This window comes from Rhinolophus sinicus, linkage group LG03 (genome assembly GCF_036562045.2).
Source record: "Rhinolophus sinicus isolate RSC01 linkage group LG03, ASM3656204v1, whole genome shotgun sequence".
In the NCBI taxonomy this organism is placed as follows: domain Eukaryota; kingdom Metazoa; phylum Chordata; class Mammalia; order Chiroptera; family Rhinolophidae; genus Rhinolophus; species Rhinolophus sinicus.
The window spans coordinates 25,096,823-25,114,964 of record NC_133753.1 but is presented as its reverse complement, the minus strand read 5'-3'; the positions used below and the strand labels follow the sequence as shown (position 1 = coordinate 25,114,964).

At 40.9% G+C, this 18,142-nt stretch overlaps 1 protein-coding gene across 2 annotated transcripts in view; it reads left to right on the top strand.

The window, feature by feature from the left end:
• Positions 1–12,631, top strand: part of PSEN1 (presenilin 1) — a 62,346-nt gene extending 49,715 nt beyond the window's left edge. For both annotated transcript variants that reach the window (XM_019733626.2, XM_019733624.2), the window contains exons 10-12: positions 133–306; positions 7,698–7,816; positions 9,131–12,631. In XM_019733626.2, the coding sequence (XP_019589185.1) occupies positions 133–306; positions 7,698–7,816; positions 9,131–9,286 (449 nt within the window). In that variant the 3' untranslated portion in view covers positions 9,287–12,631. The remainder of the gene's footprint in view (positions 1–132; positions 307–7,697; positions 7,817–9,130) is intronic.
• The last annotated feature ends 5,511 nt before the right edge of the window (positions 12,632–18,142 follow it).

The following is an 18,142-nucleotide window of genomic DNA, read 5'->3' as shown; positions in this document are numbered from 1 at the left end:
GCCCGTGATGGGTGGTTTCAGAGCCAGCTAACCTAGTAGCAGTGACAGTCAAGTAGTTACTGTTCCCATGTATTTAAAAGTATTAAAAAGTTGTCTAAATGTTACAGCTGTGATTTCCTCTTTTTCTTGAAGGCACAGGGAATGAGCCACAAAACTCTGTGACAGAAAATGACGATGGCGGCTTCAATGAAGAGTGGGAAGCTCAGAGGGACAGTCACCTAGGACCTCATCAGTCTACACCTGAGTCACGAACTGCTGTACAGGAACTTTCTAGCAACATCCTCGCCAGTGAGGACCCAGAGGAAAGTATGTGCATTTCTCTAGTTAAAAAGTCATGGATTATTCCTTTACATGCTGCATTATCAAACTCTCCCAAAATAAAATTAATTGAGAGTGTTACAGTCCAATTCCAAATAACACTACAGTTTTTAGTGGGTAATACCAATAGTTGGTGCTTTTCTTATAGTTAAATTTGTTAATGGATCAAATTTTGCCCCTCAGATTTTTGAAATTGGCCCTTAGAGCCTGATCTTTGGCATTTGTTTTACAAGAGAAAAGGTTTCTTTGAAATTATTATTCTAGTAAGACTTCATGGCTGCAGTATATTTGTGTACAAAAACTTCATTAATATATTTCACGCTTTGCTGTACAGAGACCTATGGATTTGAATATATCAAACTTTCACACTGTTATTCCCTTTGTTGGCAAGCACTATATTTTATTTTAAAGAAAATCAAAGGGATCTAGGTTATGGGCAGAAATGTAAGCGTTTGTTCAGTGTCTGAGATGTGTTGTCACTTAGATTTAGGTTAGCAGTTGGGGCTTCTCTGGAACATTAGCCAGTAGAGTCACTTGGCTAGGGCTTAGTCTTAGAGATGTGGTTTATTGAATAAGAGATTATTAGCACATTTTCCAACTAAATTATCCTCAGTTTTTTCATTTTCACAAAAGTGAAACTCTTGATTACAACATAGCAAAAATATTGAGTAGTTTTATGGAAACAAACACCTACATGCCTTAGCTTCTTTAATCACTAATCACTATTTATTATGACCTTGACATGATACTTCATCTTGAGGAGAACACTTCTTACAGCTCATCCTTACTCTTCTAACTGGGTCAGAACCTGGGCATGTCTATAACTTTGGTGCTTGGCTGGGTTTTCCAGATCTTAGCGCCAGCTACGGCCTGCGACTTTCACACTTCTGGAAAACTCAAGTGCTTCATCTTATAGCTATACTTGAGCTTGCCTTTGCTGGTAATTTCTCTGCCGGCAAAGTTTCTACCATAATTAGGTTGCCTCTTCTGTTCCTCTCCTCTTTTCTCAAAGGTGCTGGAGTCAAAAGAAAGTGATAAATAGCGGTTGAACACACCAGTACATGAGTCTTTCCTGACTGCCTTTCCAACTTGAAGATTCTCTCTCCTGATCATCTCTTTGTGTCCTTCTTCTCTTCATCTCTGACTTTTATTTTTTTAAGAAAAACCCAAGTATTACCTCTCATATCTTCAGATTAACATTTTCTTTATCTGTGACCAATATAAACTAATAACATTCTTTCATCATCTTAGCATCTACCGCCACATATAACCATCTCTGCATTAGGGTTTTTAACCAGACTTATGATAACTTATAAAAGTTTCCATTTACACTAGAATTTGACTTCTAAAAGGCACATATGTCTTCCAGAACAACCTTTTAAAAATCAACATTTACTCAGAAAACAAGTTTTTAACTAGAAATGTATATCATTTCATTCAATGTGAAGGCAGTTGGTCTTCTAGAGAATTTCAAAACATACTTCCCTGAAACATCATGCCCATAACAGGCTCATCCTACGTCTGCTACTGATAGACGTAAAATTTATCAGAGTAGTGAAATTAACCTGTTGTTTCCAGGAGTGGGAATTTGACTCATAGAAATTCTTTTTCTATAACCTCAAGGGAGGAGAGAGATTTTAGTGGAGGGAGATTTTAGTAGTTTAAACGTAAACAGTAAGTTTGAGGCAGTTTTAATATGTTCATATTTATTAAAAAGATAATAGGAAATTTTCATTCTTTTATTGTGTTATTATATTTAAGCTAGGCATATATACTGTTAGAACTTGTGTAGAGAAATATTACAATTAAAGTGACTGTTCACCATCATTTGGTGAATAGTCCTTACTGTGTCTTGTGTTTGGTAGACCGGCAAATGCCCCTTTTAATATTAAAGGAATACCATAATTACTTAAAATCATTTTTCAGAGTTGGCAAAAACAAAACAAAAAACAACAGAAGGCCTACGCTACCATTAGCAAATAGCAATAAAATACTAGCAGTGAATCTCAGCATCAACATTTGTCATTAGAATACTGTTTACTCATTATGTCTAATTTAAGCAGTTACCATTGCTGTGATTTTAGTTGTTTGGCCATTGCATATTTTGTTTAAATCAAAAGGAGCTGTTTAAGGAAAACAAATTTCCAGCAACGTGATTTTTTCTTAGGTTTTATATACTGATTCAGTTTCTTCTGGTTATAGGTGAATAAAACTTATCACTTCGGTAAGTGCCTAAAGAAAAAAATTGATGGTTAATTCTTTGTTTCCTTATTGTATTTTAATTTTGTTAATAAAATGTATCTACATTTCTCTCTTCATTAAAATGAATTCTGTGAAGTATACCTATAGCATTTTCCATAATATTGCTATTATTTAAACAAAAATAAGCTTTTAAATGAAAAACATGTGAGGCCGTAATTTTAGGCTGGATTCCATACATTGTTTTTTGATGGCTTTGTTGAGCTATAACTCACATACTATACAACTTACCCATTTAAAGTTGTGGTTTTATTCACAGAATTTTTCAACCATCACCACAATTAATTTTAGAACATTTTCATTACCCCCAAAAGAAACCCACACTTCATAGCTGCCACTTCTCCAATCCTTCCCATACCTCCCATATAAAGTATACAATGCATTGGTTTTTATTGTATTCATAGAGTTATTCAACCATCACCACAAGTGAATTCTAGAACATTTGTATCACCTCAAAAAGAAACCCTGGACCCATTAGCCACCATGTCCCTCAACACCAACCAATATATTATCTTAATATATTTGCCTATTCTAGATGTTGAATAAAAATTGAATCATACAATGTGGTCCTTTGTACTTGTTTCTTTCACTTACCATAATTTTTTCAAGGTTCATTTATGTTATAGTGTGTATCAGTACTTCATTTCTTTTTATAGCCAGATAACATTGCATTGTATGAATATGCCATACTTACCCATTCATCCATTCATCAGTTAATGGACATCTTGAGTTCCCATTTTGACATAATGTTGCTATGAACATTCATATACACTTCTTTGTGCAGACATAGGTTCTTTCTCCTTGGGTACTTACCTACAAATGACATTGCTGGGTCATATGGTAACTTTATGTTTAACCTTTTTTTCGTTTTGTGTTCTTTTAAGAATAATGGCAAGGGACTTGTTTTTTTTTTTTTTTTTTAATTTTTATTGGACCATATTGGGGAACCGTGTGTTTCTCCAGGGCCCATCAGCTCCAAGTCATTGTCCTTCAATCTAGTTGTGGAGGGCGCAGCTCAGCTCTAAGTCCAGTTACTGTTTTCAATCTTAGTTGCAGGGGGCGCAGCCCACCATCCCATGTGGGAATCAAACCGGCAACCTTGTTGTTGAGAGCTCACACTCTAACCAACTGAGCCATCCGGCCACCCCTCCAGAAGCTCAGCCTCAGCTCTTTGTCTTCAATCTAGTTGTGGAGGGTGCAGCTCACTGTCTCATGTGGGAATCGAACTGGCAACCATGTTGTTAAGAGCTCGTGCTCTAACCAACTGAGCCATCCAGCCGCCCCTATGTTTAATCTTTTGAAGAACTGCCGGACTATTTTGCAAAGCAACTATATTACCTTCCCACACCAATGTATGAATGTTTGAATTTTTCCTCGTCCTCAACACTTGTTATTATCCGTCTTTATCATTCTGGTGGCTACAAAGTGGTATATCTCGTTGTGGTTTTGATTTGCATTTCCCTAATGGCTAACTAATGATGTTGAATATCTTTTTGTGTGCTTATTGGCCATTTATATGTTTTCTTTGGAGAACTGTCTATTCAAATCCTTTGCCCATTTTTTTTTTAAAGATTTTATTGGAGAAGGGGGAACAGGACTTTATTGGGGAACAGTGTACTTCCAGGACTTTTTTCCAAGTCAAGTTGTTGTCCTTTCAATCTTAGTTGTGGAGGGCGCAGTTCAGCTCCAGGTCCAGTTGCTGTTGCCAGTTGCAGGGGGCACAGCCCACCATCCCTTGCGGGAGTCAAACCGGCAACCTTGTGGTTGAGAGGATGTGCTCCAACCAACAGCCATCTGGGAGGCAGCTCAGCTCAAGGTGCCGTGTTCAATTTTAGTTGCAGGGGGCGCTGTCCACCATCCCTTGCGGGAGTCGAGGAATTGAACTGGCAACCTTGTGGTTGAGAGCCCAATGGCCCATGTGGGAATCGAACCGGCAGCCTTCGGAGTTAGGAGCACGGAGCTCTAACCGCCTGAGCCACCGGGCCGGCCCTTTGCCCATTTTTTAATTGTCTTTTTAAATTATTGAGTTGTAATCGTTCTTTATACATTCTAGATAACTTGTGTTCCTTATCAGATAAATGCAAAATTTTTCTCCTGGATTATTTTCAAAAATTCATTTCTGTAGCATTGTTTCCTCTTGAAGAACTTAGTTTCTTTTAGTTAGTTTCTTATAACATTTAACGTTTGGAATCAGAAGTCTTTCTGAGGCTATCATTTGTTTATCCTGTGTATGTGCCATGAGCTTTTCCTTATTCTTTTTAATTCTGATAACAACACTATGAGATAGGTCAGTAATCCCCATCTTAGAGCTGAGGAATTTGAGGATTAAAGAATTTAATGACCTTGCTCTGGATCACATAAGTACTTAAATGGAGAGGTAGACTCTTCCACAGCCCTGCCACTGGTGAGTGCATTCATCAGTCTGGGAAGGTTAGCAAGCCCTGTACTTCATAGCATCAGATTTCACAGGTCGTACGTATGTTTATCTTTTCCACTGAGGAAGACTTTGCTCTGGCTTCCATGATTTAAGACGAACAGTGGTTTCTCAGTAAGATCTTATTAACCAGCACTCTGCCTTTTTCTCACCCATGTGTAGAATAAACTGTACTTCTCAGGCCCATTCAGCCCCTATCTTATGGAAAAGATTTCTGTAACCCAGGCAACAAAACTTTAAGACCAGGATCAAATTCAGTAGGAAATAGTTATTTAACAACCAGAAAGATGAAAGCCAATTATAATATGTACAGAGTAATATTGGACCCTAAGTCAAAGCCTATCTATAATGTTTGCTTCATTGTTTATCTTTTTGAGAAGAACTTACCAGGTTAAAATTGTTAGACAGCAGAAAACCTAGGGCCTTTGCATTTCCATATAATTTTTAGGATGTGCTTGTCAATTTCTACAATACCCAAAGAAATTTTGAAAGAGGAGAAAAAAGTTGGTGGATTTAACATTATCTCATTTCAAAACTTACCCTAAATCCATTGTGATCAGGAGAGGTACAAGGACAGGCATAGAAATCAGTGGAACAGAATTGAGAGTCCACAGTTAAACCCTCACATTTATGGTCAGTGATTCTGTTACAAAGGTGCTAAAATAATTCAGTGAGGAAAGGATATAATCTTTTCAACAAATGGTACTGGGACAATTGGATATCCATATGCAAAAGAATGAACGGAAACCCCTGCCTCACCCATTCCGTCATGCACACAATCAAGAATTAACTCAAAATGGATCATAAACTGAAATATATATAAGTTGTAAAACTATAAAACTTCTAGGAGAAAACTTCATGACCTTGAGTTGAGCAAAGAGTTCTTCAGTACAGCACTGATACATAGAAGAAATAATGGATGGATTGGACTTTGTCAAAATTAAAAACTTTTATACTTCAAAAGATAGCATTAAGAGAAGAGATATTTGCACACCCACGTTCATAACATTATTCACAATAGACGTGAGGTGGAAGCAACCTAAATGTCAAATGAGTGTATAAACAAAATGTAGTATATACATGCAATAAAATATTACTCAGCCTAAAAAAGGAAGGAAATTCTGACACATGCTGTAACATGAATGAGCCTTGACATTATGCTAAGTGAAATAAGCCAGTCACAAAAAGACAAATACTGTATGATTCCACTTAGGTAGAGTAGTCAAACTCAGAAGTAGAATGATGGGTGCTGGGTGATGGAGGGAGAGAAGAAGAAGTTATTGTTTAATGGGTATAGAGTTTCAGTTTTGCAACATGAAAAGAGTCCTGTGGATAGATGGTGGCACAACAGTATGAATGTACATAATGCCACTGAACTGTCTTCTTCCACAATTAAAATTTTTTTAAAAAACAAAGGACAAGAAGTCACAGACTGAGAGAAAAAATATTTGCAAACCATATTGTAAGTCCTATCAAAGAACTTGTATTTAGAATATATAAAGACTGCTTACAATGCATTGATTATAGGAAGATAACCCAATAAAAAATAGGGAAATGCTTTGAATAGACATTTCACCAAAAAAGAAACAAAAGGGTTAATAAACACAAGAAAAGATACTCAACATCATTAATCGGAATAGCTATAATTAAAAAACTGGCAATACCAAGTGTTGGTGAGCATGTCAAGAAACTGGAACCCTCATGCATTGCTGGTGGGAATTTAAACTGGTACAGCCAGTATGAAAAAAAATTTGGCAGTTTCTTAAACATAAACTTACCGTAGAATCCAGCAATTCCACTCCTAGGGATCTACCCAAAGGAAATGAAAACAATCTGTCCACACAAAGATATGGATGTACAATAATGTTCATGGCAGCATTATTCGTAATAGCCCCAAACCGAAACAATCCAAATGTCCATCAACTGGTAAATGCGTAAACCATAGTATATCTCTAAGTGGAAAACTATTCATCTGTAAAAAGGAACAAACTACAGACACATGCAATATCATGGATAAACCTAAAAATTGTTACATGAAAGAAGCCAGTCACAAAAGACTTCATATCCTATTAGTCCATTTCTATAAAATGTCTATAAAAGGCAAATTTATATATAGAGAAAGCATATCAGTGGTTGCTTAAGGCCTGGGGTGGGAGGGGGATTAACAAAACAGGCACAAGTTATCTTATTGGGGTGATAGAAATGTGGGGGATTGTGATGATGGTTGTACAACTCGAAATTTTTTACAATCAATTTGTGTAAGTTGAGTTATACACTTACACAAATAGGTGAATTTTCTGAAATAAATTGTACCTCAACAAAGCTGTGTTTTAAAAAAGGGATGATATATCTCTCTCATAGGGGTTCTTGTGAGGATTTATTAGAACAAGTGCCAGGTATAAACTAGGCATTCAATAGATGACAATTATAATTTATTGCTACTATTTTTGATATATAACAGCAGCATCTATGGTTAAGACCACAGAGACAGCCACGCAGAGTCAGAAACTCCTATTGTAAAACACCAAAAAAGAAAAGGGGAAACCTAGCTGCGGCCTAATTTTGTATGAGTTCATTTGCTGACTTCTCATTCAGTGCAGGGTGGAGTAGAGCATTTTTGACTTGTGAAATCATAGCAAAGCGTGACAAACTTTTTTTTTTAATGTTTGTAATCTTTCCTTTTTAGGGGGAGTAAAACTTGGATTAGGAGATTTCATTTTCTACAGTGTTCTGGTCGGTAAAGCTTCTGCGACAGCCAGTGGAGACTGGAACACAACCATAGCCTGTTTTGTAGCCATACTAATTGTAAGTATACACACTAATAAAAACATGTCAGAACTCCTCATCTCAAAACTCTGATCATGCTGTCCCTTTAAAGCAGTCCCATTTTAACTCCATCTGGGCTGAGTGTCCCAATCACCTGGGAGCTTTTGAAAAACAAATTGTTGGACTTCACCTGAGTAGTTCTCCACCTAGCCACACATTAAAATCACCTGGAAGCTTTTAACACTGCATTCCCACCCTGAGAGATTTAATTGGTTTCAATTCTAGATCTTGTTTTTAAAGTTCCCCAGGTAATTCTGAAAGGGCTTCTGATTAGGAACCACTGCTTTAAGCAGCACAGATATGTAGGAAATTAACTGTCTTAAAGGAGTAAGTAGCTCCTTACTTAGGTCCCTGAGTTTGGTGATGGTTTTGCAGTTAATGCCACAGACTACAGCGTACAGGGTTCCTGTGGGCAGCAAGTAGGAGGTGACACAAATTAACATCATGTGTGATCTCATGTAGATCTTACAGTGCCGTGAACCCTGAAGCTTTCAAAATTGATTTAAGTAAATAACTCAGAAAATAGTTCTTACCGCTTTTTTTTTTTTTTTTTTTTACTAAAGATGGGATATCTTTGATATATGCAAGTGGAGTTAGATGAGAGCTTTTGCATTGCATTTATTTTGTGATTACGTTTGTGATTTATCATGATAATATAACCAGTTAGAATTTTCATGTATTTTATTTCTCTTTGGCGGTTAGTTTTCTGGGTGTGTTGTATCGTTTTAAGAAGAAAACTACTTACAGTGTGTAAACCTGAAATGATACTCAGCCTCCAGAATTTATAGTTAGTGTCTCAGTAACTAGAGTAAAAAATGGACTGTATTATATGGCTGCTCTGTGTTTCCAAGAAAGCAGCAATATTCTTTCACAAACAAACTTTTATTGGTGTGTTCTATGAGCATCTTTGCCTCCACAAGCATAAAGAATGCTCTTCACCTCTGGGAATTTAGCCAGCCCAACTAAACTCACAGTAGCCAACTCAGTATTTTCGATAGAAGTCTCTGTCTTATTTAATTTTTTTTCAAAAATAGTTTTACTTATTTTCAGTTGCTGTTCCTTACCTAGAATTAGGGGATGAAGAATCACAAATGTGTGCAGAATGAACTCTGTGTTGCAAAGGAAAATAAAAGTTGTTTCTAAGTTTCATGGAAACATTTGTTCTAAAATTTAACCGGAAAGAATAGTAGTCAGTTAAATAAATGAAAACCAAGATTTGTGGTTGAGTTGTTTTACATGAGATACTTTCATAATTATGTCTGAGTTTGAGTCTTCCCCCCTTCCGCCCCACAGGGTTTGTGCCTTACATTATTACTCCTCGCCATTTTCAAGAAAGCATTGCCAGCTCTTCCGATCTCTATCACCTTTGGGCTTGTCTTCTACTTTGCCACAGATTATCTTGTGCAGCCCTTTATGGACCAGTTAGCATTCCATCAATTTTATATCTAGCATATTTGCAATTAGAATCCCATGGATTTTTCTCCTTTGACTGTAATAAAATCTGGGAAGGACAAAGGTGTTTTCCTGTGTCCACTTCTAACAAAGTCAAGATTCCTGAATGGACTTTTTGCGGCTTCCTTCCAAGTCTTCCTGACCATCTGCACTGTTGGGCATTGGAAGGAGGTGTCTACAGAAAATGGTTCTGAACATGTATCATCGTGGTGGACTGAGTCCCTCAGTTCAAAACAGCCAGATTTGAGGGACAAGGTCAAGGACAAGTGATGGGTCAAGAAGTTGCTGTGCTCCCACCAGCTTTCTGACCCTTGGTCACAGGCGGATTTCATCAACACTGCAGACTCTCAGGACTACCATTACCAAGCGGTTAAATGAAGTGATGGAAACCAAACAGGACTCATCATCTTAAGCAACATGTTGAAAATCAACCTAATAAGTCTGTACTGAATTCTAAACCTTTTCAGGAGGTACTGAACAGCAGGCACCAGCAGCAAAATGGAAAGGTGGAAAGGGGCTCAAACTTTCACTTTCAGACTTTTGTGCTGCAGACTTAACCATTTTTCAGTAAGACTTTTTTTTCACCTTGAGTCAAGTCAGATGTATAGAAGTTGATTTTGACACTTTTCGTTCTCAAGCACTGAAACTTATTACTATCTATGGTTGCCATTTCTGCCCAAGGCCAGTCTGAATTTATCTGAGGTTGCTTTATCTTAAAAGGCATGACCTCAGTTTCCAAATTCAGTAATTTCTGGAAATAACAGAGCTATAACTCAATGATTCCCTATCACCGTTAGGTAAATTCTGGATTTACCACCAACTTCCTCATTTTTAGACGTTCTTGTAGGTTCACTTGTCCCCGATACCTCCTTTGTTCTCCATCTGTCCCTTCACTCCCCTCATAAACTGTTCTTTTACACAGCAAATAAGACAGCTCAGCTGTGATAGCATATGATACGGTTCTTTAGGATTGTACCTTGTGTGGTGCAAAGAATGTGTTATGAATCAGTACTATCAGCCTCGCTGTCCTTTCTTCAACAGCAAATACTGTGTGCGCCCAAAGACAGTAGCATTAAAGAAGAGTAAAATGGCTGGTGAAGCACTTTCTGTCCTGGTTTTTCTTTTTTAACTACAGCCTGTTGTCTGATAGTAGGTCAGAATTCGAGCCAGTAGCCAAAGCTGGTGGTTTATGAAGTTTATGGATCAGTAGTATTAGTACAAAGCATAATTTGGAGAAAGCCATGACGTCACGTGGTGAGCTGTGGGAAAACCTAGGGTCAGGGGGAGAACCAGCTACCAAGAGAAGAAAGAGGGATCCCCAGCAGCCCGTGGGACAAAATGAGCTAATGTCCCATGGGCACATGTTCAGGAGGGGATCCAAGTTGTCCCTCAAAAACCTTTCAGTGGGTGTTTTGTGGTTTCCCTTCTGCGCTACCTTTTATTTCAGTGTAACTTTGTGTGAAATTGGGCAGTGGCGTTCAGGCCCTGTGCAGCTCAGCTGGACAGTGCACAAAACAGAGCCAGCAGCTGTGGGCACACAACCCCTCCATGAAGCTTTACCAGGGCACAACCCTTCTTTGCCCACACACAGCCCTCAGCCATGGTGATCTGACTGTAAGGGTTGGTGAGGAACTTAGTTTCCCCCTGTGGCTAAACAGAGACCAGCTTTCTTCCTCCTCCTGCTTTCTCTCAGCCTATCCTGTGATCTGGTTTGGGGTTCTCCCTGGAATTTAGAATATTTGTTTTCTGTCATGGAATATTTCTCAGAAACTAACCGCAGGAGTATTGTGCTGGTACTAACCTGTGTGAGAGTAAAAATTGGCTCATATTAGGCAGTTGAGAACAGTAGGAAAAGTAAGAGCTGTGCAAAGAAAGAGTGGGATTTAGAGCAGTAGTTTCTTTCATCTCTTTTTTGTTGTTTATCCCCTTTTTTCCAAAATTCTCTCTTTTTCTCCTGAATATGTGGCAATGTAAGTATTATCTTCTAGGAAGACATGTGATTCAACAGCTACAGCAAAGCCACCGGAACACCAATTTATGATTTGAAGCAGTCTCGAGGGAGCCCTGATCTAGAGTAGTTTGTGTTAGGGTACCAGACACGCGGTATCTTTCATGAAAGGCTCATCTCAGAAGAGGATATGGTGTGTGTGCGTGTGTGTTTGTGTTTATATCTGCCCTATGAATTTTTGTCCCACGTAGAAAGATTATGATAAATCTGTCACTTTCTACAAGATGGAACCATATCTCAGCATAGAGAACACGTCTTATTTAAATCACCAATCTCAGATGCAGAGGTTTTTCTTCAAATCTTAGAATCCATTCAGTTGCCTCTAAAGTATCAAAATGCTAGTCTACCACCATGAAAAATCACTGTCACCAGAGAAAATAGTAGCAATTCCACTGAGGATGTCCACTGTTGATTTCACACTGGCACGGGGGTGGCTGTGGAGCCAGGCAACACAAACAGTAAAGCATGAGCAGCCAAGCCAATCTGCTCAATTAAAACAAGGAAAAACACTAGGAGAAAGTGACCAGTGACGTCTGGGTCTGACTGGCGTACAGAATAAAGAGTTTATATGCAGAAAGTTGCTGCAAACGCCTGTGGAAATACCAACCATATTTGGAAGATTTGTAGTGTTTTCAAAGAAGAAAAGCTCACTTTCCTGTTTTTGATTTTGATTTTTACTAGGTTAGTATGTAGTCTTAGGATCGATCGCACCTCGCACTATAAATGACTACATTTCTTGATCAGAAAAAATAGCTTTTTAAGTAACTTGAAACATTCGTAAGTGAGCAAATTATTGATTTCACTACAGAAGTAACAACTAAAGAGGTGGTGTTTTCACTCTTAAACTCCTCAATCCTCATGTGTTAAGTCCATTGGTTTTAAAAACCCTTCTTCCATAATGGACGTTTGAACAAATAATATGTTTAGTACTTGTCCTTTACTTGGCCTCTAAATACCTTATATATATACATATAGTCTTGATTATAATTTGTAGAATGTGAGACAGAAGTTAAGCTACCACATAAGATCCTCCAGGGTCAGGTGTCTCAAGGAAGCTTCTGATCCTGACCCCCACCCAGTGCCCAGCCTTGCATCTTTCCCCATTGACGCTCTAGCCCTGGAAGAAAAAGTTCAGAAACCACTATGAAAGGATTTATTCAGTGTCTTCTGTGGTGCTAGAGTCTAAAGATGCAAAGATGAATAAGATCTGTCCTCAGAATCCTGCTAGAGTCTCTTGTTTTCTGTATACGCCATTTTTAAGTTCTCTAAAATATTGGGTACTTGTCAATTACGCCTTCTAGTTACTGTTATTAAAATTGATGTTTACAAACTGACTTCATTCTTCCAGAAACCCATCCTTTCAGTAAAATACTCCTTTTTCTCTAAATTTGCTTTTGGGTAAACTATACAGAACAGCTGACTTGCCATTCTCCCCACCGCCAAGGGTATCCTGCATTCCAAGTTGGGGAAGAGACTTGAAATATGGACAGTTCGTTTTGCCCTGGGGTGAAACAATGTCACTATCATAAGTTTGAGTCCAGAAGTGATCTTGGTGATCTTCTCACCTCTTTTTCAATTCCCCAAACACAGGAGATTAAAAACATGGTTTCAGCTCTTCACAACGCTCGTTGAAATTGCCAAGCAGAGTATACGGACAAGGCTGTCCTCATGCTCAGGTCCCAGGTCATCTGGACGGTACCCTCTGAACAGTCCTCCCCTCAGGGAGAAGACGCCTCAGAGGTGTGTGTGGAAAGTGAGCCCGGAGCTGAAATGAATTCTTCTCTTGAATGTCAAGGCCGTTTCCCAGGGCCTCGGGCAGCTGCAGCATTGCCCTGAGGAAGTAGTTGGGTCTTCCCTGGGCCCTGGAATGTTAGCACTTCAGTCTGGTCTGTATAGCAGGAAAGATTTCCCAGAAAGCAATTTTCCTTTTAAAATCAATAATTGCTGCAACAGGGCAGTTTCAAACTCAACTGGAATAGCGAGTACAGTGGTACCTCGGTTTTTGAACGTAATCCACGAGCATTGAAAACATTCGAAAACAGCCGACAGCTAGACCTCAGGATCTTGCGCTCGGGAAGCTGTGTGACATATTCGACTGCTGAGTCGTGTTCAAAAACTGAAGCATTTACTTCTGGTTTACGGCATTCATAAACCAAAATGTTCATCTACAGAGACGATTGAAAACCGAGGTACTACTGTATAAGATTGTCTTGTTTCCTGCGTGATTGGTGGGGCTGGGATGTGGGTTCAGCTGGATCATTTACGCTCACGTGTTTATTGTCTGGCTTTTGCTTCTGAAGACACTGCTTTGTACATGTTTCAGACAGACTGTGAATACATCTTTTCTAAATACCTTTCAAATTTTTGGTAAGATGTTATTTTGACAGATGACTGCAGATTTCCTGTATTCGGCAAATGAATAAAGCACGCATGAACCCAGCTGTGCTGATTTTCTTACATGAAAGGAGTATAATGTGTAACTGTGAGAAGTGTTCAGCAATGATCAGGAAACAGTTTACGAACACAAATGCATTGTTTTCTATTCCTAGTGCAGAATAAAGTGGTATGGATAATAGCAGGCCGTACATCTGAAGAGTGTAATATTGAACTATTTATGAGATGTCTCAAAACGACTATTATTAATACTTAGTTTCTGAAAAAAATTTTCTAGAAAATATTTAACTCAAGTTAATGTATGAACTGTCAAAACAAGAACTTACAGGACATTTTGTTGTACAATGCAGATATTTCATGTGCAAGAGGATGATGATCTTTTAAAAATTATTACGTAGAGCACATCAGTGGTAAAAAGCAACATTACTTTTATTGACCTGGTAGAGCATAGATTGTCCTATCACTCTATTCCCAAACTCTACACAACCTTTTGTTTCTAAACAGTGAATAGCAGGCACAATGTTGGGAATTATTGATCAGAAATAAGTTTGTGGCAGAAAAACCGTAGTTGACCATTGTCTTCCGAAGGCGTATGTAAGGGATGGATGCATTCCTGGCTACACTGGCTAAGGGCATCAAGAAGCAGGGGAGGTGGCCGTTCCCTCCTTTGGGAATCACGGCATCATTTGCGTTTACGAATCTCGAGTGTCGCTCGAGTCTGCCACAGAAGCATCATGGTTTGTCCTTATCGGCTGGGAGAGGTGTCTGATTTTTAGGGGCCCTGAGAGTGGTGCCTTTGAGAGAGAAGAATTTCCTGGAGCAGGGTTAAGAAGCAAGAGAAATGAGGCCAGATTTTCTGCATCACTAGGTAAGTACCACAGTTTTCTGTAACCCGGCCATTCTCTCAGGGGCCGCTTGCTTATGTGTGCTGTGTGTGGGGAGAGAGAGAAAGAAAGAGACCCGCCCACCAGTAGCTTAGGATCTGGTTAAAAGTGAAATGACAGCATACTTGAGTATAAGGAAGTTGAGTGTTGGCTCACTACATTGAGTTTGAGTGGGGATACACAGTAAAGGAGGGAGCCACAAAAGACAGGGTTTAAGATCAGAGTTTTCTCCAGAAACAAAATTTAAGCCAAATTTGGGAAGAAGAGAATAATCTGAATTGGCAAGAAGGCAAAGAACATTCATTTAAAAACAAAATCAGGAAGGAAGAAGTATTTGGGAGACACCCAAAGATAATTGGTTTTTGAGTTAAGGTGACGATTTATCCAGAGGAAAACCCAATTAGCAAACCAAATCTGTTTCCATATTGACATAGAATATACCTCCTTCATTACGTGACTTGTAGAAACCGTGGAGGAGGATAACCTAACGTGGGCCTTTCAACATAAGAACCTCTCACACTTGACAAAGATCGATTCTCTTACCCGGGCCAGCACTTCTAGGCCTGCTATGCCTTGCCCTCTGAGGGAGACACGGAAGAGCCTGACACCAGCTCTGTTGGAAGCCTAATTCTTAGGAGAAGAGGCGACATACTCTCGATGCCTCTGTCTCCCCACCACCACCTCTAAGATTGCTTTAATGATGTGGTCACCCAGGGTCAAGCCCTCGCACAAAAGAGAGAAGGATTTTGTGACCCTTTTAGCCACAGCAACGTCGACTGCAGGTAAAATTGTGACTGTGATTAGTTCTCTTGGGTAGTAGCCCTAGTCAGGAACCACTGCACTCAAAGGTGTACATACAAAGATGATTTTAAAGTGGAGACGATGCGGGGAACAACATGAAACTTAATTGCTTAGTGAGATGACTGCGTTTTAACATGCATGAGCCAGATAGGTGGGAATGTATGATTTCTTCAGATTGTCTGAAATGTTGACAATGACCTCTGCCATCCTGCCATTGGCATCGTGGAGATCTGACTGGGAAGCCTTGTTTCAGACTCCTAAGCAGCTTCCTCACCTCTTTCCCAACCCGTTTAGGGGTCTGCTCTGGAATAACCCAGGCAGAAACTCAACCAGTTTGAAAACGTCATCGGGCTGGGGGATTGTAACATCCCAGGGGAAGGGGAAGGGCTTTTCTGTCCCTGGTAACCTGCACGGGCCTACAGGGCACAGTCTGAGGACACCATGAGGGTGTCCGTGCTCTAGGGGACGGCTGGGAGAGTGGGCCAGACTTCACATTTTGTAATATGGCTACTCTGGCTCTCAGGGTCCTGCAGTGGGCATTCAGCAGTGAGTTCCATGGCTGTTTGTTAAGGGCCTTAACTTTTGTTAGATCCCCACAGTGAAGCCAGCCTGCCTGGGGGGTAATGTGCTATTGGCAGCATGGCCTGTTTGACTCTCTGGTGATGGAGGATACTGCTGAAAGCCAGGGCACCCATTTTGTGTCATAGGCCCATGACCCCAGAGCTGCTTGCTCTAGGGAGAGACAGGGACCAGTGCCCTCTGCCCCCGTCCACGTGCAGCAAATCATCCTTTGGGAGAGACTTTTTCTAATGGGAAAGGAATTCCCCCTTTCCCCTCTTGTGCTCTAGATAAATTCACTTGTTACAAGTGATTACACAACCTTTGTCATTAAAAGATATGATTCACCAAGACACTCCAAGGATTTGATAATTGTTGCATGAATTGATTTTCATTTTCAAGTCAAATGCACTGGTAAACATTTTTGTGAGGGAGGCGGGTGAGCTGACCCAGAGAGTCCTGGTCCTGTCCCAGGAGAAGCTCACTGGGGACCTGGCCTGGGGACCTCCACCAGCCACTGTGCCCAGCCAGGCTGATGTATAGCAGTGCTCTGGGCTCCCTCCCCACTGGCCTCTGGCTGTTTGGAAGGTTCTGCCCTCCGCCTTTCAGTGGCAGCGCTCCAGCCTTCCAGCAGGCAGGGTGGGTGGGGAGGAGGGTGAGGCCAGGCGCCCCCCTCCGCAGGCCCCTACCCGTGGGGCTGGAGACAAGTCTGGCCCCATCTCCCAACCGGGAACTCCGCCAACCCAGCTGTTTCCTGCAGCCCCTCCCTGACTCACCCCCTCTCTGCCCCATCCCAGTGCAGGTTTCTCACTGCCCAGCCCCCTTCCTCCCACACTGTGTTGCCCCAGGATTCTGTCTCTGGCTGGGGAGAGCCCCCCCAGGCCCTGCTCCTTCCTTTCATTTCCGTGAGGTTTGACGTTCCTGTGGCTCTTCCCCTTCCCCACATTCTGCTTGTCATTCTCAGAGCAAGCCAGCCTTTGTCTGCAGATTGGCTCCCTGCACGGGGAAACTGGCAGAGGAACATGTCCTGTGAACCAGATGATGGGAGCCAACGTGGGACAATTCACAGACTGTGGGGTGTGCACCTCCCTCAGGTGTGGGGACCAGCTGCCAGGGTGGTAGGGGGAGCTGGGTACGTGTATTCACCATCCCATCCCCGGGCTCCTGGGAGTTGCTCAATCAGTGTTTGTTGAATAAATGAAGTAACCGTGGATTAGGGGTCCACAGGAGGGGATTTGCATGCAGGAAGATGTAAACAGGGCACGTGTGTGGGAACATGTTTTAAGTAAGAACAAACATTAACCAGTTTACAAGCCTGTGCTGGAGACTGGAGCCTGCAGTCAGTTGGCCTTATCTGCTTGAGACTAGTGTTTATAAACAGGTGGTCAGGGTTGAATCCAAACAGGATTCCTCCCCAGGACACATTCGTGACACCTTGAGAAATGTCTGGCTTTGTCCTGGTTCAGTGTCACCATGCTAACTGTGGGAGGAATAGAGGATAGTGCAGTTCTTAATACTCATTTAACCAAGAAAAACTCCAGCGGAACGTATTTGCTCCGTAAAACTACTGTCCATCAAGCACGTACGACGAATATGCCCCAGACACCATGCTAAGTCCCTCACAAGCATTGTCTCGGGTCACCCTCATCCAACCTTGGAGTAGGGGCCTGTTATCCTCATGTTACAGGTGAGAAAATGGGAGCTTTGAGAAGATGAGAAACAGCCCCAGACTCACACAGCAAGAAAGTGGGAGAGGCTGCCCCAGCCCAGGGAGGTCTGAAGCCAGAGCCCATGTTTCTTAGGGGTGCGGGAGACCTGTTTCTGTCAAACTGGATCAGTGCTCTGGGCCTCTGTTTTCTCCTTAGTAAAATGCAGTCTGACAATGTTTCTCAAATTTTCTCACTAAAGCTGCCCCAGCATGAGAGGACACTGAGCGACTAGGCAGCCCAAAGTGGCGGCCACAGGGTAAAAAAGTTTCTATTTCATAAGATATTTTGTTGTTTTATTCTGGTAAAATACACATAAAATTTACCGTCTTAATCTTTTTAAGTGTATAGTTCAGTGGTATTAAGTGCATGCATGATGTTGTGTGACCATCGCCACCATCCATCCCCAGGCGTCTTCATCCCGCAAAACCAAAAGTCTGTGCCCGTTACACACTAGCTCCCCATTCTTCCTTCCCTGAGCCCCTGGCAACCAAGCGTCCTA